At 45.5% G+C, this 27,399-nt stretch overlaps 1 protein-coding gene across 2 annotated transcripts in view; it reads right to left on the reverse strand.

The window, feature by feature from the left end:
- akap13 (A-kinase anchoring protein 13) overlaps window positions 1–27,399 on the reverse strand; it is a 160,146-nt gene that overhangs the window by 71,221 nt on the left and 61,526 nt on the right. For both annotated transcript variants that reach the window (XM_060928497.1, XM_060928496.1), the window contains exons 7-8: window positions 23,299–26,902; window positions 3,315–3,367 (exon numbers count right to left, since the gene is read on the reverse strand). In XM_060928497.1, coding sequence (XP_060784480.1) covers window positions 3,315–3,367; window positions 23,299–26,902 — 3,657 coding nt within the window. The remainder of the gene's footprint in view (window positions 1–3,314; window positions 3,368–23,298; window positions 26,903–27,399) is intronic.

A 27,399-nucleotide genomic window follows, 5' to 3' on the forward strand; every position in this document is an offset into this window, starting at 1 on the left:
AGAGCATAGTTCCCACCCACAATCCCACTGTGACCAGTCAGAGCATAGTTCCGACCCACAATCCCACTGTAATTAGTGCACAGTTCCCACCAACCATCCCACTGTGACCAGTCAGCGCGCAGTTCCCACCCACTGTGACCAATCAGCACGCAGTTCCCACCCACTGTGACCAATCAGCACATAGTTCCCACCCACTGTGACCAATCAGCACATAGTTCCCACCCACAGTGACCAATCAGCACACAGTTCCCACCCACAATCCCACTGTGACCAATCAGCGCACAGTTCCCACCCACAATCCCACTGTGACCAATCAGCGCACAGTTCCCGCCCACAATTCTACTGTGACCAATCAGAGCATAGTTCCCACCCACAATCCCACTGCAACCAATCAGAGCATAGCTCCTGCCCACAATCCCACTATAATTCCACTGTAGTTCCCTCCCACAATCCCACTGTGACCAATCAGCACATAGTTCCCAATCAGCACAGTTCCCACCCACTGTGACCAATCAGCACATAGTTCCCACCCACTGTGACCAATCAGCACGCAGTTCCCACCCACTGTGACCAATCAGCACGCAATCCCGCCCACAATCCCACTGTAACCAATCAGAGCATAGCTCCTGCCCACAATCCCACTATAATTACACTGTAGTTCCCTCCCACAATCCCACTGTGACCAATAAAAGATTTTTAAAAGCTCCTTAAGCTCTAAAACCAGGTGTTTATTGGTTGTTGTTTTTTGTACGTGGTACCAAAGAACAGATTCAATTTCTTCATTGCGCCGCTGTACATCTCTGTGACTCTAGAGGGCGCCACTGTCACTCAGCTCTGTCCAGCTCCAAACCTCAGCACTCAGTTCTGCTGTTTCCTGCGTCCTTCTTTCAGAACAAAACACGGACATTACGTTCAGCGACTCACACCAACAACGAGGAAATTAAATAAAATAAAACCTGGTTTTAACAGAAACGACTTGAATTAAAAGTCACGCCATTTCAACATGGCTCTAAAAATCAAATCCTTAAAATCTGGTGTTCTGATTAAAACCATGGCCTGCGATTCGTTCGGATTGTGGAGGAGTTTTCAGTGTAAACAATAACACATGTTTTGTTCTCTTCATTTTAAGCAAAAAATAATAAATAAAAGCAAAAACTTCCCTTTGAGGAAGTAAAATCAGTGATTATTTTGCACTGGAATCGGTTTTAATTATAACAACTACTCGTCTATTACAGCATCTTTAAAATAAACTATTTATACAGGAAACTAGAGTACAAAAATATCATTAAAAATAACATTTGATTTGCACTGGTTTATGTTTGTCTCGTATTTTGTCTCATGCTGCAGCACAAGTTTTAGAGAAACGTTATTTTGATCAGTGTAACCTCACGGTGTACTCGTACACGGACGGGCCGAGAACAAACACCTCCAGAATCTCAAATCCATTTATAAATCCAGGCTTGAAGACTCGGTTCTGTAGAGAAAAGTCCAGCAGACAGAGACACTCGACCTCGTTATCTCGAGAGCCTCTTTAGATAAAACACCCAGAATGGCTTTTCTCACGAATGCCGATGATGTAACAGTGAGGGATCTGAATGGCGTGAAGGTCCGAGTGCCAGAGGAACGATAAGTTACGAACAGGAACAAAATCTTCAGCTATGCGGTTCGATAAGAACGGGAACGGCACGGGAGTGGCGTTATCGACACAGGAGAGAACATCGAAGTGACAAAAGGATCAGCGTTATTTTATTAGTTCGACAAAATACAGAGTTAAAAATGTGATAAAACCTCCTACGTCTCTCTCACACACACACACACACACACACACACACACACACACACACACACACACACACACAGAGGTTTCTAATGACCTTGATTTAGTGTCTTGTGGCTTCATGAAGTTTCACTCGAGTAACTCTCACAGCTCGATATAAAAATAAATAAAATGTAAAAATAATACTTTATTCTGGATCGAGTGGGATTCGACAGGACGGTGAATGATGAGTGTGGAAGGGGTTTTGTTCAAATAAACCAGTGGTTGATGTCATTATTACAACAGTGTTCCTGCAGTGATCTCATTCTCACTCCACACCATCACATTAGATTTTTATGTTTCGGTTGTAAGTTGCTTTTATGTCACAGCGGAGTACACGATCGAGAGCTTGCTGATTTTATTTGGGTTTAACGGTGTGTGTGTGTGTGTGTGTGTGTGTGTGTGTGTGTGTGTGTGTGTGTTTGTTTAGAACCGAGTGAAAAACTCCATCTCGGACCCTCACACTTTAATCTGGAGTGAACTGCAGGTACGTGCAGGTGATCTTAATAATCTGAATGTGGAACTCAGAAAGTCCACTTGAGCTGCTGCATAACTGACTCTGAACACCAGGAACTCTCCTCTCTCTCACACACACACACACACACACACACACACACACACACACACACACACACACACACACACGTACACGTTTGGGCTTCAGTTGCGGACTCTGTTTCCGTTCTCCTCACACCTTCTGCCCCAGTTCCAATGAGGGCTTTACATTACATTTGAGAGCTTGTGTAGATACGAGAGGATGGAAAAACACACACACACACACACACACACACACACTGCAGCAAGTCAGAGACCAGTGGAAACTCAGGTGTTTGAGAAAAGCAGCAGGAAAAGTCTGGAAACAATACGAGAGCTCACAGGGAAATGACACACTCTGAAGTGCTGAGGGGTCGTGACCTTCTTCCTGTCGGCTAATCAGCTACTTCCTTTTTTAGGTCCAGACCTGTCCCCGTGTCCCAACGTCTCTGTATCTCTTTTTTTCCCTCCTCCATTTTTTTTTTTTAAACAGTGCACTAACACGAACCTCAACATGTGATGTGATTAAACACTCTGACTCCTAAAGTCTTTATTCTGGGCAAAATTTTTAAAAACCTGCCCGATCGCCTGCTGAACATTAAAGAAACACGACGTTCTCACAGTCAGTCTGAACTCAGCGTTCCCATACAACTCTGACTCCAGGCAAGGTCAAAGGTCAGGAGTTCAGGTCTGAACCTACGTCAAGCGCCTGTAAATCTCCTCAAAGGTCAGCGAGAAAGCAGAGCTAATCGACAGGAGTTTCTGACTCTCTCTTTCTCACACACACACACACACACACACACACACACACACACACTCTTCTAGCAAATTGGACACAAATACGATAAAAGGTAAACACGGCATGAGATATAAATGCAGACAGACAGGTTACACAGGAGACTCATTACCTCCGAGAGAGAGAGAGAGAGAGAGAGAGAGAGAGACTCAAACTGAACACACTCACCTGACTGCACTGATCCGTGCGTATGACCTCGACCCCAGAACAGCCGCCGTCCCCTGCGAACAACACAAGGGGGAAAGTTTTCTTTTTTAAACTCAGATTCTTTCACCAAGTCACAGACAAAGAAACAAAATGTGCAGAAATATGAAAACATGCAAATCAACTGTAAAATCATTTCTAATGTACAACTCTGCTGTAAAAACATTCAGCCCCACCCCCGACCCGAGTCTGATCCAAGTGCGACGATTTATTTGTTTATTTAAATTAATGAGCTTGTTTTTAATTTCTTGTCCATGTTCATGGACTTCAGCAAGCTGAACAGCACATTGAGCTCCAAACAGCTCCACAATGGCACAGGAGTGAGACAGGAGTGAGACAGGAGTGAGACGTGAGGAGTGTGTGTGGTGCGAGTGTGTGTGGTGCGAGTGTGTGTGGTGTAAATTCAGTGTGAAAGGTGAAACTGGAGGCTTTCGCTTCCATTACTCATTAGCCACATTAGCATTAGCCTCGTAGCTCCGTTTCAAACCTCAGACACTGAACACGTCTCAGCTACCTGACGACACTCAGGAGGCGGAGTCATGGGCGTCTCCCTTACGGTTATTAATAAATACACTAAACATACATGTGAATATTCACGGAGGAACGATGTGCTTGGATTCTCTAAAAGAATAAAAATAAAACAACTCTTGTGATGTGAAGATCCTGTTTAATTATATAATAGTCTAGCTGTATAATAATAATAATAATAATAATAATAATAATAATAATAATAATAATAAAGTGCGTTTTGTTTTAAAATGAGACTGATATTGTGTTTTAAAAAAGTGTGGTAAATTCATAAATTACACATTTAATCTGTAATTCCATTTTTGGAAAAACAAAATAAAAAAAATCATTATTATATCATTTCATATAAAATGTGTTTGTTTTTTAATTTTCAGCGCCTACATTTTAAAAAACCAACATCATTTCACCAGCTTCAGATTCGGAGACGTTCAGCTCTGATTTCACTCTTACTCAGTTTTTTTTTCTCCCTTTTCATGAGGATTAAGTTAATTATTTATGATTCTCTTTCCTCCTTCATTTCCACACCAATCACAGCGTCTCTGCTTCCCTCTGCTCTGCTCGAGGGCTGGGAAGTGTTTTATTCCCCTTACACCACCACCGCAAACCAACACCCAGTACAGCCGTCTCATTCAGGAGTGACGCGGACACTTACAGCTAACCTTCTGTGAAAGGAGCGAGTTCCTGCCGTCACTGACGTTACAGCAGCTATAAACACTCTGACCCTCTCCAGAGTCTCTTTATCCTTTATTCTCTCTCAAAGCAAAGAAAACAAAATTCAAACACAGCTCACAGAGAAACTGTAAAGATTCAGAAACTCCTCTGTCCTGAAGATGCTCCAGTTACACAGCAGTGACGCTGGAGACTCCTTCCAGAAACGATACGCAAACATCCGTCCACATCCACACACTGTGTACTATAAGTGAGTGTGTGTACTATAAGTGTGTGTTCTCTGTGTGTGTGTGTGTGTGTGTGTGTGTGTGTGTGTACACTAAGTGCGAGTCCAGTGTGCATGTGTGGTACAAGTTTACTGCCAAGTTCTGGACTCTGATTGGCCGTCAGGTGTTGATTAATTCTCTCTAACAGCAGCTCTGACTGTTGCGCAGGTTTATATTAATGCACTTGTTTCCATAGCAACAGCTCATTCATAGAGACTTGATTAAAAAGTCTGATGCCAAACTGCTGCTGTACAAGAGAAATAAAAGAGTCAGGGACACGCTGTTAGAGGAAAACTGAAGGCTTGTTGATTAGTTATCATCACACAAACACAGTTTATTCCTTATTTACAGTACATCACTGATCGATGTTGATATTGTTTTGATCCTAATGTGAACACTACAGTGATGCATCACGGCGGATTTCCTCTTTTTTTGTGCGTTGCTTCCTCTCTGGATCAGTTTCAGGAAGTTTTTCAGCTCGCGACACTCCGATTCCACACCGTTTCATTTACTGAACCACACCAGTGCTCTCTGTCTCATTTATTAACTTTATATCAACAATAAATTCTCCATCAATCACAGTGAAATCGTGGACCCACACACACACTAACAATATATACACTGATTGCCGTGTAGAAGTGTTTCTTCACTCCGCCACCCACGCGCGCTCTGTAGTTGACGTTAAGTCACTGGCTCGGAGCCTCACTGATGTGAGCGGCAGCTCTCTGCAGGATTCTTTATATCTTTGTGATGGATGTTTATTTGATGATTTCTAAAATGGTCCCGTCCAGAGAAAAACCTTTCAGATTCCAAACATCAGTTTTCCAGAACACAAATAAACGTGACAGAAAAAGGCTCGTGTCCGTAAAGAAAGCAGTTTATTCCGTAAAAGACGACTTTAAACACAATGCACTCCTGAAAGAATGAAGGCTGCTGGGTTTCGCTGCAAAATCAGAATCCAGTGCGACAGTTAAAGAGTCCAGAGGAACCGCGTCCGCTTCTGCAGGAGGCTCAGAAACTCCTCCAGCTCATTTCCTTATCAAACGGCACACACTGTACCGAGACAGAGAGTTTTATTTAGAAGAACTTTATTCATTAAACGCTTGTGAAATTCCTCTCTGCATTTAACCCATCTGAAGCAGTGAACACACGCGCGCGCGCACACACCCAGAGCAGTGGGCAGCCATGCTAACAGCGCCCGGGGAGCAGTTGGGAGTCAAGTGCCTCGCTCAAGGCCGCCCCATGTTAACCTAACCGCATGTATAGCGGCAGCTTCGCAGCAACCGCTTCAGAGCAGAGGTTAACTCAGACAACGCACGTCTTTCAAGAAGAGAGAGATTTATTCGTCCTAAATTAACTAAAGCATACAAACAAAACGCTCCATTGCATCACGCGGTTGAAAAACTGTTTGCCACTTCCGCTCCGCCTGACCATCAGGTGACGGCGCAGATATTGAACGTCAATCAATCAACACACAGACGTCATGCTCAACAAGACAGGCAGAGCAGCAAACATGCACAACAGTACGAAAGCACAAAATATTTCAGATAAAGATCTAAACATATTGCACATATAAATCAGTATTTCATCAAAATGCAAATTATGATCATATTAATTCTGAAAAAACAAAAAAAAATGCGAAACGGCTCCAACATTCCGGCCCCTAATTGACCATAGTATGGCAATTCAAAACATTCACAAGGAGGCGTACATCTCAAAATCAGTCAAAAGGCATTCGATACTGTGCATAGATTCAAACAGTCTTTCACATTAGTTTCCCTTTTTACAGAAAGTCCTTCAAGGTATTCGGAAAAACAGAGTTTTTTCCTCTCTTGGAAAAAAGTTGTCCCTTCCAAAAAGAAAAATCAAGGGATTTAAAAAAATCAAGTTCATTTCAGTCCGTAACATTTTTCAAAACATACCATATTCATGGTCCGTTATTATTCATATTTTCAAATGTTCAATAGCTGTTCAATAATCTTTCCACACTTGCAGCATTCATTCATTCAATAGCTTCAAATATTACACAGAAGACATTAAAGTGTCATTCAGTGAGCTATTATGTGGTCAGTGAAGTGTAATGCGTGTACCGGTCAGTGCTGGTCAGTCAGTCAGGTCATATCTCTGAGAAGGCAAAGTTTTGTGATAGGCCTTTCTAGAATGCCAGCCTGAGTCTTGACCTTGACGCAACGTACAAATCCCTTAGAGTCAGGGAAAGTCTCCATTATACGCCCCATAGGCCAGGAATTGCGTGGACACGTTTCATCGATGATCAGGACAATGTCACCAGGTTTAAGATTTCTTTTCACCTCATTCCATTTTTGTCTCTCTTGCATTAGCGAGAGGTACTCAAGTGTCCATCTCTTCCAGAAGAGATCTGACAGGAACTGAACCTGCTTCCACCTTCTCCTTGAGTAGCAGTCCTGCTTGTTAAAGAACCCTGGTGGAAGAATGGGTTTTCCTTTAAGAAGCAGCAGGTGGTTCGGAGTAAGAGGTTCAGGATCTTTTGAATCTCCAGATGTTACCGTGATTGGACATGCATTGAGAATAGCCTCTACTTCACAGAGGGCGGTGTGAGGACATTCGTCGTCCAAGGTCTGTTCTTTGATCACTGAATAGAGTGTTTTCTTAATGATCCGTATAAGGCGCTCCCACACACCTCCGTGATGAGAGCCATAAGGTGGGTTGAATGTCCATTTGATACCCTTTACATGCATTGCAGTCTGTATCTTACTAAGATTCAGCAGAGCCAGTGCTTTCCTCAGTTCCCGCTCGGTTCCCACGAAACTGGTTCCGTTATTGGACAGGATTTCTTTCACTTGGCCTCGTCTGCAGATAAATCCGCGAATGACCGAGATGCAGGAATCTGTGTCTAGGGAGTAGGCCATCTCCAAGTGTACAGCTCTGCTGGCAAGGCATATGTACAGCGCTCCGTACCTCTTCACTCTGCTACGGCCACTCTTGACTTCTATGGGCCCAAAGTAGTCTAAGCCCGTATGAGTAAAGGGGGGCAGATCTGGAGTTATTCGCACAGAGGGTAAGTCTGCCATTTTCTGCTTCATAGCTGTGCCACGCCATCGTCTGCAGAGTGTGCAGTCATGGGTTATTTTCCTTGCTGCTAAATTGGCTTTGAGGATCCAGTATTTTGTTCTTAGCTCAGAGAGCATCTGATTCTTACCACAATGGCCTACTACATTGTGAGTGTAGCTCAAAAGTATTTTTGAAAGGTGGATGTCATTAGGCAGAATGGCTGGATACTTGAGCTCTTCTGGCATACAGTGGGGCAAAAAAGTATTTAGTCAGTCACCAATTGTGCAAGTTCTCCCACTTAAAAAGATGAGAGAGGCCTGTAATTTTCATCATAGGTACACTTCAACTATGAGAGACAGAATGAGGAAAAAAAATCCAGAAAATCACATTGTCTGATTTTTAAAGAATTTATTTGCAAATTATGGTGGAAAATAAGTATTTGGTCAATAACAAAAAAGTTAATCTCAATACTTTGTTATATATCCTTTGTTGGCAATGACAGAGGTCAAATGTTTTCTGTAAGTCTTCACAAGGTTTTCACACACTGTTGCTGGTATTTTGGCCCATTCCTCCATGCAGATCTCCTCTAGAGCAGTGATGTTTTGGGGCTGTCGCTGGGCAACACGGACTTTCAACTCCCTCCAAAGATTTTCTATGGGGTTGAGATCTGGAGACTGGCTAGGCCACTCCAGGACCTTGAAATGCTTCTTACGAAGCCACTCCTTCGTTGCACGGGCGGTGTGTTTGGGATCATTGTCATGCTGAAAGACCCAGCCACGTTTCCTCTTCAATGCCCTTGCTGATGGTAGGAGGTTTTCACTCAAAATATCACGATACATGGCCCCATTCATTCTTTCCTTTACACGGATCAGTCGTCCTGGTCCCTTTGCAGAAAAACAGCCCCAAAGCATGATGTTTCCACCCCCATGCTTCACAGTAGGTATGGTGTTCTTTGGATGCAACTCAGCATTCTTTCTCCTCCAAACACGACAAGTTGAGTTTTTACCAAAAAGTTCTATTTTGGTTTCATCTGACCATATGACATTCTCCCGATCCTCTTCTGGATCATCCAAATGCTCTCTAGCAAACTTCAGACGGGCCTGGACATGTACTGGCTTAAGCAGGGGGACACGTCTGGCACTGCAGGATTTGAGTCCCTGGCGGCGTAGTGTGTTACTGATGGTAGCCTTCGTTACTTTGGTCCCAGCTCTCTGCAGGTTATTCACTAGGTCCCCCCGTGTGGTTCTGGGATTTTTGCTCACCGTTCTTGTGATCATTTTGACCCCATGGGGTGAGATCTTGCGTGGAGCCCCAGATCGAGGGAGATTATCAGTGGTCTTGTATGTCTTCCATTTTCTAATAATTGCTCCCACAGTTGATTTCTTCACACCAAGCTGCTTACCTATTGCAGATTCAGTCTTCCCAGCCTGGTGCAGGTCTACAATTTTGTTTCTGGTGTCCTTTGACAGCTCTTTGGTCTTGGCCATAGTGGAGTTTGGAGTGTGACTGTTTGAGGTTGTGGACAGGTGTCTTTTATACTGATAACGAGTTCAAACAGGTGCCATTAATACAGGTAACGAGTGGAGGACAGAGGAGCCTCTTAAAGAAGAAGTTACAGGTCTGTGAGAGCCTGAAATCTTGCTTGTTTGTAGGTGACCAAATACTTATTTTACCGAGGAATTTACCAATTAATTCATTAAAAATCCTACAAATGTGATTTCCTGGATTCTTTCCCCCCATTCTGTCTCTCATAGTTGAAGTGTACCTATGATGAAAATTACAGGCCTCTCTCATCTTTTTAAGTGAGAGAACTTGCACAATTGGTGGCTGACTAAATACTTTTTTGCCCCACTGTAGCCAGCCTACTCAGCCTGCCACCAACTCTTAGAATTCCATCCTGAAGAACAGGATCCAACTTGTAGAGTCTACTACTCCTCTTCACAGCTTGGCCCTTCTGTAAAGCACATACTTCATCTCTAAAGAATTGATGTTGAACGTAAGACACAAGAGCTTCCTCAGCAGCAGTGAGATCTTGCACTGACAACTGTCAGTCCGCAGGATCTGGTTTTATTGATGTGCTCAGTGAGGCACTTGTTTTCCCCTTATGGATCAAGTGTTTCTTAAACTTCAGAAGCCAGGCTGCAGATCTGATGAGCTTGTTCCATGCTGAGAAGTACTCTATGAAGCAAGTAAGAGGACTTTGATGGGCTGCTGTGGCAAGAGTTACGGCAGCTTTCTTTACCTCTGGGTCACTGTCAGAGAGTTCCAGTAGGTCCATGGCGAGCTTCGGCCAAGCAACTTTGGATTCGGACAGAAAGTCTGGACCTTTAATCCAACTGATGCCTTTCAGGAAGGTCTCTGCTCACATTCCTCTGGATGCATTGTCTGCTGGGTTGAGATCAGTTCTTATGTGATGCCATTGCGATTTCTGTGTCAAATCGCGAATGACTGTTACTCGGTTAGCCACAAAGGTCTTGAATTGCTGAGTGTCATTCATGATGTATTTAAGGACAGAAGTGCTATCGGTCCAAAACACAGAATCTAACATCTTAAACTCTAGCTCGTTCTTCAGCATTCGATCCGTCCGAGCAGCCAGGATTGCTGATGCAAGCTCCAGTCTGGGAATTGTCACTACTTTTAAAGAAGCTACCCTTGCTTTCCCCATCACAAAGGCAATGTGAGGAGGTCCACATCTGCTGGTCAGTTGTAGGTAACTTACTGTCCCATAGCCACGCTCACTGGCATCGCAGAAGTGGTGCAGTTGGGCACCAGTGACTTCAAAGCGTGCTGGTTTGTAGCATCTTTTAGTTCTGAACTTGGAGATCATCTCAAGCTCCTTCAGCCACTCCTTCCATTTAGATGCAAGAGCTGTTGGGATTTCTTCGTCCCATCCGTAATTCATCTTGCATAACTCCTGCAGGATCTTCTTTCCAGTCAGCATGACTGGAGATAAGAATCCCAGGGGATCGTACACGGAATTAAGCACAGACAGAATTCCTCTTCTGCTATGAGGTTGTTCTTTCAAAATGATGTTAAAAAAATGTAGCGGACTCAATGTCCCACCACATGCCAAGGGCATGTTCTACAGGAAGTTTGTCTCTCTCCAGGTCAATGTTTTTAATCTCTTTGGCCCGTTCCTCTGGGGGTAGTGATGCAAGGACAGAACGGCTGTTACTAGTCCATTCGGGGAGCTTGAATCCACCAGTAGCACACACTGCCTTCAGGTCCTGGACCAGAGTGATTGCTTGGTTTTCATCTGGAACTGATTTCAGACAATTGTCCACATAGAAGTTGTGTCTGATGGTGGCAAGAACTGAGGCGTCGGCTTTCTCTTTATTATCCTCTGCTGTCCGTCTGAGGGCAAAGTTTGCACAGCTCGAGGAGGAGACTGCACCAAACAAATGAACAATCATTCTGTATTCTCTCAGTGGTTGGTTAGTGTTACCATCTGGCCACCATAAGAATCGTAGGAAGTCCACATCTTCCTCAGGAATCCTCACTTGGTGGAACATTCCCTCAAATGTCCCCCATCACTGCCACTGATTCCTGTGTAAATCGAAGGAGTACACCCAACAAGGTGTTCGTAAGATCTGGGCCTTGTAGTAACTCAGAGTTCAAAGATGTACCTTGAAAGGAGGAAGTACAGTCGAAGACCACCCGGATAGACCCTTTTTGTTTATGATAGACCCCATGGTGTGGGATGTACCAGAGTCTTCCATCACTCCGGAGGAGCTGTTCTTCAGGTACCATCTCTCTGTGTCCTTTCTTAAAGACATCATTCATAAAGTTGACGTAATCTTTCTTGAATGATTGGTCTTTCTCTAATCTTTTCTTAAGACTTGGAGCTCTTTGTTCAGCCATTTTCCTATTGTTAGGCAGATAAAGGTCATCTCTGTGGAATGGCAGTCGTAACTCATAATGACCTCCCTTTTTCCTGATGGATTCATTCATTATCTCAAGAGATCTTTTGTCCTCAAAAGAGTGCTCTGCTCTCTCTTGGTACGCCAATTCTGAGAAGTCTTGATTGTATTGTCGGACCAAGAGTTCTTCCAGATGAGCCACTGATATTCTGTTGGATACTATCTGTGGTCGGCCATGTTGGTCTATAGGCGAGCTAATGCCCAGAGGTCCGTTCACTGTCCATCCCAGGTGTGTAAGGACAGCATACGGCCCATTGCCTTGGCTGTTGATGACTTTCAGCGGTTCTATGACCTTGGGGACATTCACTCCAATCAACAGACTGACGTCAGCCCTGATGGACTTCAACTGGACTGCTTGAAGGTAAGGCCATTCTTTGATGTCTTCCTCACATGGGATGTTCTCTCTATTGACAGGTATGGCAGGTTGTGTGAATACCTCTGGAAGTTCTATGAAGTCACCACCATCAAGGTTGCATACTTCCAGTCCACTCACACTGTAGGTCTGAACTGGCTTTTCTTGACCCATTGTTCGAAGTAAAACGTCTGTTTTCCTTCCTCTGACAGACAGTTGTTCCATGAGCTTCTCTGTACAGAATATTGCAGAACTTCCAGAATCCAGGAAAACATATGTTTCACCAATGCAACTACCTTTGGCTGTTTTTACCTTTACAGGTACGACTGGCAGTTTGTGGTCCATAGTGCCGTCCCCTGTTTGGACTGTAGATGCCATGCCCAGGATGATTGAGTCTGTGCCACTGCTGGCATCTTTTTGGCTACTGAAGAGACAGTCATATTCCCTACAGCGCCATCTGGAGGACTCTTTGCTATGTGCAAGATGGTAGGGTGTTTCTTACTACACGAGCGGCATATCAGACGGTTCTTGCATGACTTACTTAAATGTCCTTTAATCAAGCACACAAAACAGAATCCATTTCTCTTCAGAAAATCAACTTTCTGATCATGAAGAATCTTGATTATCTTTTGACAAGTCTCCATGGCATGGTTTCCTTTACAGTACATGCAAGGCTTGACAAACGCATCCTTCATATCGGCAGTGGTCCCTTTAATTCCATTTTAACATGGCAGGTTTTGTTGGCGTCAGCACTACTAGCAACTGGGGAGACAGTGGTTGCAAAACTTTTCTTAGTGCCAGATTTTACATGGGGCAAGTCTGTCACCAGCTGTCTTGGTTTCATATTTCTAGTGACGTCTTGAATGTCACCAAACACAGGATCTTGCATTATTTTGACCTGCTTTTCAATGAACTTGACAAGGTCACAGAATTTGGGCCTTTGCTGTGTCTGTTTCATGAGGTCACACACAACAGATCTCCATCTTTCTCGGAGATTGTACGGAAGTTTTGACACCATTTGTTTCATGTTTGATGGTAAATCAAGTTTGGACATGTATTGGAAGGATTGGGCAGCATTATTACAGCTTCTTAGATATAGTGCATAACTGTGCAGTGCTCTCCCATCATCTGGTCTGATTGTAGCCCAGTTCAAGGCCTTTTCCACATAGGCTGTTGCGATTTTAAACTCATTGCCAAAATGATGCTAAAGCAGACGCTTTGCTTCAGTGAAACCAGTTGCAGCATCCATATGGAAACAGCTTCTGACAAGTTCTTTTGGTTGACCCACTGTAAACTGTTCTAGGAAATACAGTCGGTCCTCGTTACTGTCAGTCTTGTCCTCTATGTTGTGTCTGAATGCCTGCATGAAGAGCTGAAACTCTAAAGGCTCACCCACTGAATACAGGAACCTCTTTTTTAGGGAGAGACGTCTGTGATACAATAGACGCAAGCAGATTGCTCAAGTCCGATTGTCTTTGCATGGAAATGTCCATCTGTTCAGACTGCTCCCTTCCAGGAGTGGATTGCTTTCTTTTCTGTTCATTGGTAACAGTGATCCTAGATGGACCCAGTTGTGTCTTTGGTTCTGCAGCAGTTGTCGGCTGCAGTGGTGCTGCAGACATCTGATGTGCACTCAAGGCTGTCTGTAATGGTGTTTTAGGTACTGCTCCCAATTCTGCAAAGTGAGGTGGAGATAACACTGAGTCAATTCTGCTGCTTTCCAGTGATTTGGCTTTAATAGGTTCGCTCGTGTGTCTTTCCAGGTATCCTTCCAGGTAAGCGTTCATGTCATCCTCTGGTCCATAAACTGGCTTTGTTTCCAAGCTTGGCTCAAATTCCTCCAACACATTTAACTTAGCATTTGAGATGGCAAGATCTTCTTTTAATTGCAGGGTTTCCATCCTTGCTTGCAACTTGACTTTCTCCATTTCATTTTCATGCTTCTCCTTTAAAGCTTTGGCTCTAGCTAATAAACCAGCTTTGTCCACTGCTATTTGAATACGAGCCGCAGAGACGGATGAGGATTTTGAAGATGTGGATGAACTAGTTTTAGACACCCTTGATACACTGTCAGTCACGTCAACAAGTGTTTGTAGATCTAAGTCATGTTGCTTTAACCAAGCATCTACATCAGCAAGGAATTCATTATACTTTGATACCTTAGGTTCATACCAATCAAGATTTTCATTCTCTTTCATATCATCAGACAGCAAGGCGTGAACAGATTCATGACACAATTTAAAATCATTCAGTATTTTGTGGAACTCTGCCACTTCTTTTTTCACATCCCCAACATCAGCATTCTCACTCATCATAGATCTGATCTCGTTCATTTTACGAGTACAATACCCCAGTCTGCCGCGCCGCGTTGCGCTGAGAGCTTTGAAAGACAGATCGCTTTCATCCGGTTCTTGCATTTCCGAGCTGGTGGCCACTGAGGCCTCCTTTGGGCTTTCTTTATCGGACATGATCTCAGTTTTATGTTAAGTCTTTCATTTAAATTTGTTTAGTTTCTTTACATAAGCGCAAACAACGTCGTTATTTAACTGCTCAGTTTCATATATTGCACGCATTCATTTAGAATCCTGTGCACACATCTGAGCGCTTAAAGAGAGTTCATTTTCGTTGCAGGCCTGTTTTGTTTCCTTTAGTTTAGTCAGCGCTTCAAGTAGCCCACTAACCACAGTCTGTTCATTAGCTTTAATATTGGCCAACGACATTAAAAGTGTCCGCTTCGAATAAACATGTCGGGATCTCAGTGATCAGAAATATTAGATGAGTGATCGCACAATTGTATCGTCCATCCAAACTTTTCAAAAAGTCTCTCAAAATGCTTGAGCTCACCTGGGTCCGTAGAACAGTGATAAATGCCAGGTTACTCACGAAACAGTTGAGACGATGAAGGCCATTCAAGGTAATTCCAAACAAGTCTTCACGTAATCCGAACGCGTATGGTTGTTAATCCACAAAGATCCATGGTCTGACGTCTCGGGACGTAGTTTTTCAACTTGATATAACGGCAGCTCCGCAGCAACCGCTTCAGAGCAGAGGTTAACTCGGACAACGCGCGTCTTTCCAGAATAGAGAGATTTATTCGTCCTAAATTAACTAAAGCATACAAACAAAATGCTTCATCGCATCACGCAGTTGAAAAACTGTTTGCCACTTCCACTCCACCTGACCATCAGGTGACGGCGCAGATATTGAACGTCAATCAATCAACACACAGATGTCATGCTCAACAAGACAGGCAGAGCAGCAAACATGCACAACAGTACGAAAGCACAAAATATTTCAGATAAAGATCTAAACATATTGCACATATAAATCAGTATTTCATCAAAACGCAAATTATGATCATATTAATTCTGAAAAAACAAAAAAAAAAGTGAAACGGCTCCAACAGCATGTCTTTGGACTGTGGGGGAAACCGGAACACCCGGAGGAAACCCACGCGGACACGGGGAGAACATGCAAACTCCGCACAGAAAGGCCCTCGCCGGCCACGGGGCTCGAACCCAGGACCTTCTTGCTGTGAGGCGACAGCACTAACCACTACACCACTGTGCCGCCGTTTCATTTTCTTAATAAACAATAATTATTTACTCACATTTGTAAAGGCTGAAGTAAAATAAATGATTCCTTTTATTAAAAATGAAAAAATTAAATATTCCTTCCTTAATAAACTTTTATAAACGTTTGTTCTGCCTCCATTTTGTTCTCTATCTTTCAGCAGTCTGTAAAGAAAGAGCGACAATTTGTTAAATCTATTTGTACACAAATCACACAGCAGCTCTTTCACATTATACATCTGTTTTGTGTGTTTTCGTGCCATCAGAGCTGCGTTACTTCTACTGACAGTGAAGTCACACGTATTCCAGCTACTGTATGTTATTGCACCCTCCTCTGTCTGAACAATGCAATTACTAGGAACAACAGATTATGCAGCTTGATTATAATCATGACTCTTATTTCATCAATTCAGATATTATAATATCATATTACTGCCTTGTGATTTATCACCACATGAAATATCGTTACATGCCGACTGTTTACTGCTCATCATATATTTATTAATGTAGAAACTTTTAATTTCATTACTTTTTTGAAGAAATCTTTTCACTACAGCATTTCCTTGCATGTGGTGAAGACTTTTGGGCGCGAGCACACACACACACACCAAATTATTGCTCCTGAGCAAAACTCCTATACTTAAAGGTTATTTATATCTGAATGAATTTAAAAGTGCATTTCACGTCACTCGGGGGTTTTATAAGGAAGTGTACTGATGGATCTGATCCACTCGATCAGGGGGAAAATCTGCAAATAAAATAAACACGAAGGCATTACAGTAAAATTTCTCTCCATTTTGCAGTAATTTCAGCTGAGTGATTATTAAAGACACAAACACGAGCTGGAATAATGTCCACTGATCACTATTTGTTTTTTCTGTGTCAATAAATTGTTTGCTGCATAAATTACATTAAAAACTCAATAAATATTTAATGTGTAAGAAGGGATTGGAAAATCTTTTAATCCACTTCACTTTAAAGCTTAAGTGAAACTCCGGAACGAGGCCGTTAATGACGGTATAGCTCACTCCGGCCCGTGAGAAATCACATCTGGGTAAAAGCTACATGTCCCTCAGGTTCCCACCTTCATACCAGAAAGAATCAACATCAGTGAAGAACTGAGAGAAGAAGAAGCAATTTTCATGAAATGTGGACGACGCCGGACAGACGACAGGCAACACGAGGGCATAAACTCATCACCTGTCGGCCTGATTAGCGAATAATTCAATATTTTGTTTTAAACACAAAAATCTTTTTTCCAGTTCTGAAAAAATTAACATTCAATGAATCCCCACAAGCGCATGTTTGGAGGCTCATTTTATTTCTTTTTTTGCTTTCTTTTTAAAATTAAACTCACTCTGAGCTTGTGCGGGAGGTTGAGAGGTACCGGCTAGAGATAGTCGGGCTCACCTCCACGCACAGCTTGGGCTCTGGAACCCAGCTCCTCGAGAGGGGCTGGACTTTCCACTTCTCTGGAGTCGCCCATGGTGAGCGGCGGCGGGCTGGTGTGGGCTTCCTTATAGCTCCCCAGCTCAGCCGCCATGTGTTGGAGTTTACCCCAGTGAACGAGAGGGTCGCCTCTCTGCGCCTTCGGATTGGGGAGAGGGCTCTTGCTGTTGTTTGTGCCTACGGGCCAAATAGCAGTATAGAGTATCCGGCCTTCTTGGAGTCCCTGGGAGAGGTACTGAGGGGTGCTCAGACTGGGGACTCCATTGTGCTACTGGGGGACTTCAATGCTCACGTGGGCGATGACAGTGACACCTGGAGGGGCGTGGTTGGGAGGAACGGCCTCCCCGATCTGAACCCGAGTGGTGTTTTGTTATTGGACTTCTGTGCTAGTCACAGTTTGTCCATAACGAACACCATGTTCGAGCATAGGGGTGTCCATAAGTGCACGTGGCACCAGGACACCTTAGGTCGGAGGTCGATGATCGACTTTGTAGTCGTGTCATCTGATCTCCGACCCTATGTCTTGGACACTCGGGTGAAGAGAGGGGCTGAGTTGTCAACTGATCACCACCTGGTGGTGAGTTGGATCCGCTGGCGGAGGAGGAAGCTGGACAGACCTGGCAGGCCCAAACGTATGGTGAGGGTCTGCTGGGAACGTCTGGCCGAGCACTCTGTTGGGGAGGTCTTTAACTCCCACCTCCGGGAGAGCTTTTCCCAGCTTCCGAGGGAGGCGGGGGACATTGAGTCTGAGTGGACCATGTTCTCTACCTCCATTGTGGACGCAGCTGTTCGGAGCTGTGGCCGCAAGGTCTCCGGTGCCTGTCGTGGCGGCAATCCCCGAACCCGGTGGTGGACACCGGAAGTAAGGGATGCCGTCAAGCTGAAGAAGGAGTCCTATCGGGCCATGTTGACCTCCGGGACTCCTGAGGCAGCCGACGGGTATCGGCAGGCCAGGCGTGCTGCAGCTCGGGCAGTTGCGGAGGCAAAAACTCGGAACTGGGAGGAGTTCGGGGAGGCCATGGAGAAGGACTATCGGTCGGCCTCGAAGAAATTCTGGCAAACCGTCCGGCGCCTCAGGAGGGGGAAGCAATACTCTGCCAACACTGTTTATAGTGCGGGTGGGGAGCTGTTGACCTCGACTGGGGACATTGTCGGGCGGTGGAAGGAATACTTTGAGGATCTCCTCAATCCCACCGTCATGTCTTCCACTGAGGAGACTGAGGCTGATGACTCAGAGGTGGACTCGTCCATTACCCAAGCCGAAGTCACTGAGGTGGTTTGCAAGCTCCTCGGTGGCAAGGCACCGGGGGTGGATGAGATCCGCCCTGAGTATCTCAAGTCTCTGGATGTTGTGGGGCTGTCTTGGTTGACACGCCTCTGCAACATCGCGTGGCGGTCGGGGACAGTGCCTCTGGAGTGGCAAACTGGGGTGGTGGTCCCTCTTTTTAAGAAAGGGGACCGGAGAGTGTGCTCCAATTATAGGGGAATCACACTTCTCAGCCTCCCAGGGAAAGTTTACTCCAGGGTACTGGAGAGGAGAATTCGACCAATAGTCGAACCTCGGATCCAGGAGGAACAATGCGGTTTTCGTCCTGGTCGCGGAACACTGGACCAGCTCTATACCCTTCATAGGGTGCTCGAGGGTTCATGGGAGTTTGCCCAACCAGTCCACATGTGCTTTGTGGATCTGGAGAAGGCATTCGACCGTGTCCCCCGTGGTATTCTGTGGGGGGTGCTTCGGGAGTATGGGGTTCGGGGCTCTTTGCTAAGGGCTGTCCGGTCCCTGTACGAACGGAGCAGGAGTCTGGTTCGCATTGCCGGCAGTAAGTCAGACCTGTTCCCAGTGCATGTTGGACTCCGTCAGGGCTGCCCTTTGTCACCAGTTCTGTTCATAATTTTTATGGACAGAATTTCTAGGCGCAGCCAGGGGCCGGAAGGAATCCTGTTTGGGAACCACAGGATTTCATCTCTGCTTTTTGCGGATGATGTTGTCCTATTGGCTTCTTCAAACCAGGACCTTCAGCATGCACTGGGGCGGTTTGCAGTCGAGTGTGAAGCGGCTGGGATGAGAATCAGCACCTCCAAGTCCGAGGCCATGGTTCTCGACCGGAAAAGGGTGGCTTGCCCTCTCCAGGTTGGTGGAGAAGTCCTGCCTCAAGTGGAGGAGTTTAAGTATCTCGGGATCTTGTTCACGAGTGAGGGAAGGATGGAGCGTGAGATCGACAGGCGGATCGGTGCAGCCTCCGCAGTGATGCGGTCGCTTTACCGGTCCGTCGTGGTGAAGAAGGAGCTGAGCCAAAAGGCGAAGCTCTCAATTTACCGGTCAATCTACGTTCCGACTCTCACCTATGGTCATGAGCTTTGGGTAATGACAGAAAGAACAAGATCGCGGATACAAGCGGCTGAAATGAGTTTCCTTCGCAGGGTGGCTGGGCGCTCCCTTAGAGATAGGGTGAGAAGCACAGTCACTCGGGAGGAGCTCGGAGTAGAGCCGCTGCTCCTCCACATCGAGAGGAACCAGCTGAGGTGGCTCGGGCATCTTTTTCGGATGCCTCCTGGACGCCTCCCTGGGGAGGTGTTCCAGGCATGTCCCCCCGGGAGGAGGCCCCGGGGAAGACCCAGGACACGCTGGAGGGACTATGTCTCTCGGCTGGCCTGGGAACGCCTCGGTGTTCTTCCCGAGGAGCTGGCCGAGGTGTCTGGGGAAAGGGAAGTTTGGGCTTCCATGCTTAGACTGCTGCCTCCGCGACCCGGTCCTGGATAAGCGGAAGAAGACGAGACGAGACTCACTCTGTGTGTGTGTGTGTGTCCCCGTCTGTCTTTCTGTCTGTCTCTCTCTCTCTCTCCTTTCTGTCTCTCTCCCCCTCCCTGTCTGTCTTTCTCCCTCCTCCCCATCTGTCTTTCTCCCCCCTTCTGTCTGTCTTTCTCCCCCTTTCTGTCTGTCTCCCTCTCTCCTCTTTGTCTGTCTCTCCCCCCTTTCTGTCTGTCTGTCTCTCCCCTCTCCCTCCCCCATATCTCTCTCCCCCCACTTCTGCCTGTCTGTCTCTCTTCCCTTCTCTGTCTTTCTCTCTCCTTTCTTTGTCTCTCTCCCCCCTCCCATCTGTCTCTCTCCCCTTCAGTCTGTCTCTCTCTCCTTTCTTTGTCTCTCTCCCCCTCCCCCTTTCTGTCTCTCCCCCCTGTCTCTCTCCTTTCTGTCTGCCTCTCCCCCTCCCCCTTTCTGTCTCTCTTCCCCTCCTCCATCTTTCTCCCCCCTTTCTGTCTCTCCCCCCTCCTTTCTGCCTCTCCCTCCCTGTCTGTCTCTCCCCTCTCCCTCCCCATCTCTCCCCCCACTTCTGTCTCTCTCCCCCCCTTTCTGTCTGTCTCTCTCTTTTTCCATCTCCCTCCCTGTCTTTCTCCCTCACTTGTCTGCCTCTCTCCCCCCTCCCCCTTTCTGTCTGTCTCTCTCCCCCTTTTCTGTCCGTCTTTCTCTCTCTCTCCCTCTGCCCCCTCTCCTTTCTTTGTCTGTCTCTCTCCCCCTTTCTCTCTCTCTCTCCCACCCCCTCCCCGTCTTTCTCCTCCATCTGTCTCTCTCTCTCTCCCCCCTTGTCTGTCTCTTCCCCCCCCTTTCTGTCTGTCTCTCTCTCCCCTCTCCCTCCCCCATCTTTCTCCCTCACTTCTGTCTGTCTCTCTCCCCCTCTCTCCTTTCTTTGTCTGTCTCTCTCCCCTCCCCCTTCTGTCTGTCTCACTCCCCCCTTTCTGTCTGTCTCTCTCCCCCCTCCTTTCTGTCTCCCCTCTCCCCGTCTTTCTCCCCCTCCCCCTTTCTGTCTGTCTCTCTCTCCCTCTCTCCTTTCTGTCTTCCCCCTTCTGTCTCTCTCCCCCACTTCTGTCTCTCTCCCCTCCCTCCCCCTTTCTTTGTCTGTCTCCCACCCCTTTGTCTGTCTGTCTCTCCCCCCTCTCCTTTCTTTGTCTTCCCCCTCCTTTTTGTCTCTTTCCCCCCTCCCTCCCCCTTTCTTTGTCTGTCTCTCCCCCTCCCTCCCCCCATCTTTCTCCCCCTTTCTATCCCTCTCTCTCTGCCCCCTCTCTCCCCCATCTCTCTCCCCCCTTCTGTCTCCCCCCCTTGTCTGTCTCTCTCCCTCCTTTCTGTCTCTCTCACCCCCCTCCCCATCTTTCTCCCCCCTTCTGTCTCTCTCTTCCCCCTCGTCTGTCTCGCCCCCCCATCTTTCTCCCCCCTTTGTCTCTCTCACCCCCCTTGTCTCTCTCGCCCCCTCTCTCCCCCTCTTTCTCCCCCCTTCTGTCTGTCGGTCTCTGTCTCTCTCCCCCCCCTTGTGTCCGTCTCCCCCCGCATCTCTCTCTCCCCCCTTTCTGTCTGTCTCCCCCCGTCTCAGGCTGTAGATGATCCTACATGGTGTTAGTTCTCTGTAATCTGCTCCGGTGTGAAACGTTCAGTAAACCTGCTTCATTTGTTTTCTGAAGTAAACTCGGAGACCGGCGCGTCTTTAACGCTGATATGACAAAAGCTCAGTCAACAAACACACACTATAACCATGACAACGCTGTCAATTGCCTGCGGTGGTATCAGTGAACTAACGAGCCCGGCTCTCTGTAGATTAGATTTACTGTACTGATGGGCGGAGCTCCGCTGGGGAGGAGGTCGTTTGTCTTCACTGTGGCTTTGGAAGAAAAAAATTCAGAGAATTTGAGCCGATTGTGTGAGAGATCCAAAGTGAGCATCCCACACACACCCCAAATACACGAGGGGGATATCTGCTCAGTCACGAGACTCCACAGCACTTTCCCCGGCTCTCTGTCCTCCCCGTCTGTTTTTCTCACTTTCCCTCTCTAACCTGCATCCCGATTGGTCCAGAGGTTCAAAATTTATGAGCTATACTTTGGAATTTATGTTGATTTCTGACTCAAGCTGGGAGACACGACGATATAATCCCCATATGATAAATTACTGTGTGCCAGAATACACTTTTCTGAGATAACATTTTATTTAAAATAGATTTTTAAAAATAATTTTAAAAATGATAATTATTTAAATTTTTTTTATTTTTAAATCAAAACTGACTGGAAGCATCGGACGTTAAAATGCTCTTTTTTCGTTAGAGTAAAAATGTTTTTCTTTCTCAGTGTTAAACTATTTTTAAAATAAAACTACATAAACATGTTTTAACTAAATAAATTACTTTGTAAATTATTATTATACCACGTACGTCACGACATCATGATGCACATCATGTAGCAAAAATGCCTTCAAGCATCATACGCCCTGATATTGCCCCGCCCCTTTCCTGACTCCTCTAATCACATGAAATGTGTCGAAGTCAACAGAAACATGAGTGGAACTTAAAAACATCCCATAATACTGCTTCAGGTTGAACACTGGTGTAAAGCGTCGTGTCGTCTGTGTGGAAGCTCTGTTCACCCTGAAAACTCTACAACAGTAAACGTGTCTAAAGGCGTGCATTTATTAAAACAGAAATCTTTGCAATTCTCTTTAACCTAAACTATTTATGGCTGTATATTTTTAAAGACTTGATTTACTTCTTGTGATTTTATTCCTGTAAATCATCGTCACTCTCCGTAACAGCGTGCAGCTGAACACTCTGTGGAGCAAAATAATAAAAGATACGAGTTTTTATAGATTTATATCTAAAGATAAATGTGTTAGTGTTACGTCACTGCTAGTAAAAAATAAAACATTTCCATTTCATGACTAACTGAAACAGACCCGTGCTGGGCGTCAACCTTTTACCGGAGTGATGAAATCAGGGACGTCTGAAACACGCTGCACTGAAAATAGAAATAAATGAACAAACACCATTCTTCACATGTGCTTCTGAGTGAGTGCGATAACGGCTCTCCGCCTGAACGCCGTCCACGTTTACGTCCACTGCAGTCAAATCACACAAAGAGCTTTGTTTTAAACACCACACTGATGTTTTTCACGAGCTATTCTGAGACACGACGGCATTGAGGTGAAGGTGAAAGGAGATAAAAACCATGATGGAGACGTCCAAACTTTTTTCTGATGAATGACATTGCGATATAAATTCAACTTCAGTCACATGGGATTAGTCATGAGACACCAACGAGAGCGGTGCATTTAAAAAAAAACACAAACCCCAAAACAATAAAACATCTGCTTTGACATGAAACTGATATTAAATATTTTCTCACCTGCTACTTGTTCCACCCCTGGTTCCTCTCCACATTTCTCCTCTGTGTGGTGATTCTTCTCCTCCTCCAGAGTCCCACTTTCACAAACGCCAACATCGTCCAAAGGTTTCAAGTCATAGGTCAAACCACCATCCACTTCCACAGAGGAGCGAGCATCCATATCCAAGCCAGAATCACTCTCCTGATTCATGATGGAGCTCAGATCTACTGGTTGCTCAGAGATCTCGAGTGAGTCAGCGATGGAAATGTTCTCCAAAGCCAAACCTGAATCGCTACCACAAACTCGACTGTCCAGAATTACAATCTCACTCTGAACTGGAGCTTCAAGAAGACCAACATCCATCTTTGAGCTCATGACCTCAAGTGGAGGTTCCAGAGGTGTGAGGAAAACCTCAGGACAGGTTGTCTCCTCAAGCTGGGTGTGATGAAATGTTTCTCTGATGCTCTCCTCAAGGGTTGCGATCTCAAGTTGCTGGTGAAGAGCAGTTTCTCCAATCACCACCTCATGATGCAGGCCTTGAATGCTCTTCTCAGACATTGTGACTTCAAGTCTGTGGTCTTGAGATGTTCCATTTGGGCTTTGCTCACAGGTTGTGGCCTCAGGTTGTTGGTCTAGAACATTTTCCTCAGAGCTGTTTTCCTCAGGACAGGGGCTGAGAGACATTATTCTGATTGTTTCCTCAAAGGACATGGGAAGATCATGACTCGAGCTAAGAGATGTTCCTCTTATGTTCTCCTCAGAGATCATGACTTCAAGTTGTTGGTGTAGAACATTTTCCTCAGAACTGTTAACCTCAGGAAGTGGGCCAAAAGAGGTTTCACTGATTGTCTCCTCAGAAGGTGTGAAGAAGTCAAGAGTTTCACTAATGCTCTTTTCAAAGGTCATGACCTCGTCTTGCAGGTTATGAGGTTCATGTGTGCTCTTCTCAAGTTGTTGGACTTGGACGCTTTCTTCAGAGCTGTTAACCTCAAGAGGAGGATCAAGAGAGGGTTCTTCAACTGTCTCCAAAGAGGATGTGACATCATGATTGGGGCTCAGAGATGTTCCTGTAATGCTCTCCTCTGAGATAAGGATGTTGAGTTGTTCGTCTTGAATGCTTTTGTCAGAGATTTTAACCTCAGAAAGTGGGTCAAGACACATTTCTACAATTGTCTCCTCAGAGGAAGTGATCAGATCAAGAGATGTTCCACTAATGCACTCTTCCGAGATGATGAGCTTAAATTGTTGGTCTTGAATGTTTTCCTCAGAGCTTTTAACCTCAGGAAGAGATATCTCAGGAGATGTTTCTACAATTGTCTCCTCAGACGATTTGGTGAGATCATGATGTGGACCAAGAGATGTTTCTACCATTGTCTCCGCAGAGGAAGTGATCAGATCATGCTGAAGGTCAAGAGACATTCCACTAATGCTCTCCTCGGATATAATGACCTGAAATTGTTGGTTTTGAATGTTTCCCTCAGATATTTTAATTTCAGGAAGTGGGTCAAGAGATGTTTCGACAATTACCTCTGAAGACGGCATAATCTCAGGCCGAGGATCTTCAGATGTTTTGTTGTTACCCTCCTCAAAGGTCAAGACCTCAGAATGTGGGTCAGTGATGTTCTTAGAGACAGAAGTAAATGGAAGTAATGTTTTACATGGCAGTGATGAAACGTCTGGGTTTTCACCAAGCCATGTAGGCATTTTCATCCACTCCTCCTGAACATACTTAGATTCTGCAGGTTCATCACTTGTTGCTTCAGAACCTAGAGAATATGTAATTGCTTCTGTTCCTCCAAGGTTCTCCTTAGATACAGACTTGCACAGTGGTGTTGCCGTTGCATTACTCACCATGTGTGATGTTTCTGGTTTCTCACACTTCTCAATAAGCTTTGGTTCGAACTTAATAACCTCCTCCTTGGTCTCCTCCATCTCTGAAGTATGGGTATTGGAGGTTTCTGAATCTCCAGTGAGTGCACTTGTTCCTGTTCTCTCGATGTTCTCTGAAGTTGTGCTGTCAAGCTGAGGATTAAGGGGATTTCCCCTGATGGTCAGATTGGAAAAGGAATGACACAGTATTGTCAGAGGTGTAGAGCTTTCACACTCCTCAAGCAGCTCTGCTTCCACCCTCTCTCCATCCTCCACGGTCTCTTGTGAACCTGCAGGATGGCCATGTTCCAGAGAAGCTGAACATGATGCTTCAATGGAATCACTTCTTCTGATAAAACCATCTACTGAAAGATACTCACAGGGTGACTCTGGTGGTGTTTGAAATAATAGTGGTTCCTTTGCAAACTTTGACTCTAAATCACTACTTGTTTCTTCCACGTTGGAATCAAACACCATTAATCCTGAAGGAAATACTGAAATTTGGCCCAAAACCAGGGTTGGACTTTGTGATCTTACTGGATCTTGGTTCTGGTCCATGGTACCCATGATCCAAGCATCTTTGGTGTCAGATTGTGGCTCAATGCACTCCTGAGATGATTCCTCAAATACTTCCTGGAGGTGAGAAGTTTCTTCTGATATTTCTGGAGGCATTTCAGGTTGGACATTGAGTTTTGATCCAGGTGAGGAACTTTCTTCTGTCTCAGGAAGTAATGTCTGATCAACTCGGATTTCTCCAGCACCTTGCTCAGTCATGAGAGAAACGTCAAGCACTAATCCATCAGGTCGTCCTGGGTCATCGGTGACATCATCATGAGGTTCTTTTACGAAATCTGGACTCATCTGTTCTGAGAAATCAGACGTGGTTTCTGGTGGAGTGTGGATTTGGTCACCTGCGGCTGCATCAAGCAACTGTTCGACAACTGGAGACGGTTCGAGGCGTACGTTGTGGACTGGTCCAGGAACCATGTTGGGTCTGAAACTTAGCGAATCCAAATCTTCATTGAGGTCTTGATCCCGTTTTGTGCAGTACGTGGACTCGTGTATCCGTTCGTTGCAGTTTCCTGTTTCCTGGCTCTGGATCTCCTTCCCTTTTTCAGAAGCATTAACGTTTAATTTTAAGTAAAAGCCCGAGCGTTTCTCGCTGTCCATTTGTCCATCAAGCAGCTGTGAGCTCCGACTCTGCGAACCAGCTTCCTGCCCGGACTTACGCTCTCCTTCCCTTTCCTCTGGTAATTCCCCTTTCGCCTTGCTCTTTTCTTCTTTCTCGGGGAGGAGTCCCTGTGTTTGACCCATTATTCCCTCCTGCGTGTTGCCAGATTGGTTTTTATTGTGCGTCTTTGTCTCGGATACAGTGTCGATATGAGGCGCCTCCCTGATTACACTCGGCTCACTATCTACTTCCTCCTGCTGCTGCTCTCGACAGGAAACGCTGCTGACAGCTGCACAGTCCTCCTGCTTCACCACACACACTCCCTCTAATCCCAAAGTCCGTTTCCCAGAATCCGAGCCTCCACCGGACTCCGGCGTTCCACCTCCTTCTGATCGGGGACTGCCATTCGGAAACTCAGCACGCTCGCCGTTTTCGTCCTCGGTGTTGACTTCCTGATGCTCGCAAGCCGACGGTTTTTGGAGGGAGGGCTCTTCAGAGGGACTCACCACATCCGTGTGCAAATCACCAACGAAATCCCAGCTCAGGATCAGCGGAAAGGACTGCCACTGCTTCCAAGATCCTCCCTGAAGAAATAGAGATGGAGAATTGGTGAGGTTAAAGGCAGAAAATGTAAAAAAAAAAAAAAAACCAGGAAAAATCAACAGACAGAAATCAAGTGAGATGAGAGATGACGACGAAGAAAAGGAGGAATTTAAACAGAAAGACAGACCTCCGAGGGGATTTGATGTGAAATGGTAAGAAAAAGCAAAGGGAAAGTGTAGAAAAAGAAAAGAAAGAAGAAACACCAACATGAGATGAGCGAGAAGATGGAGAGAGTGAAATGTGGCATGATTTATAAAGTGGGGTCTGAGATGCAACACTATGACCCACCGAGTTATTATAAACAAGTTCAACTGGAATCTAATCTTTGTAACTCGCACATATATTTTATTTTTTTAAAGCCCAAAGGCGTTAACATTTGTACTGCACTTGTGATGGAAAATATTGATTTCCCCGGTACAGCTTGAACAAATCAGCAACAAGCAATGCTGATAGTCCCGCCTTCTGAGTGATAACCTGT

This window comes from Neoarius graeffei, chromosome 8, assembly GCF_027579695.1.
Source record: "Neoarius graeffei isolate fNeoGra1 chromosome 8, fNeoGra1.pri, whole genome shotgun sequence".
NCBI classification, from domain to species: Eukaryota; Metazoa; Chordata; class Actinopteri; order Siluriformes; family Ariidae; genus Neoarius; species Neoarius graeffei.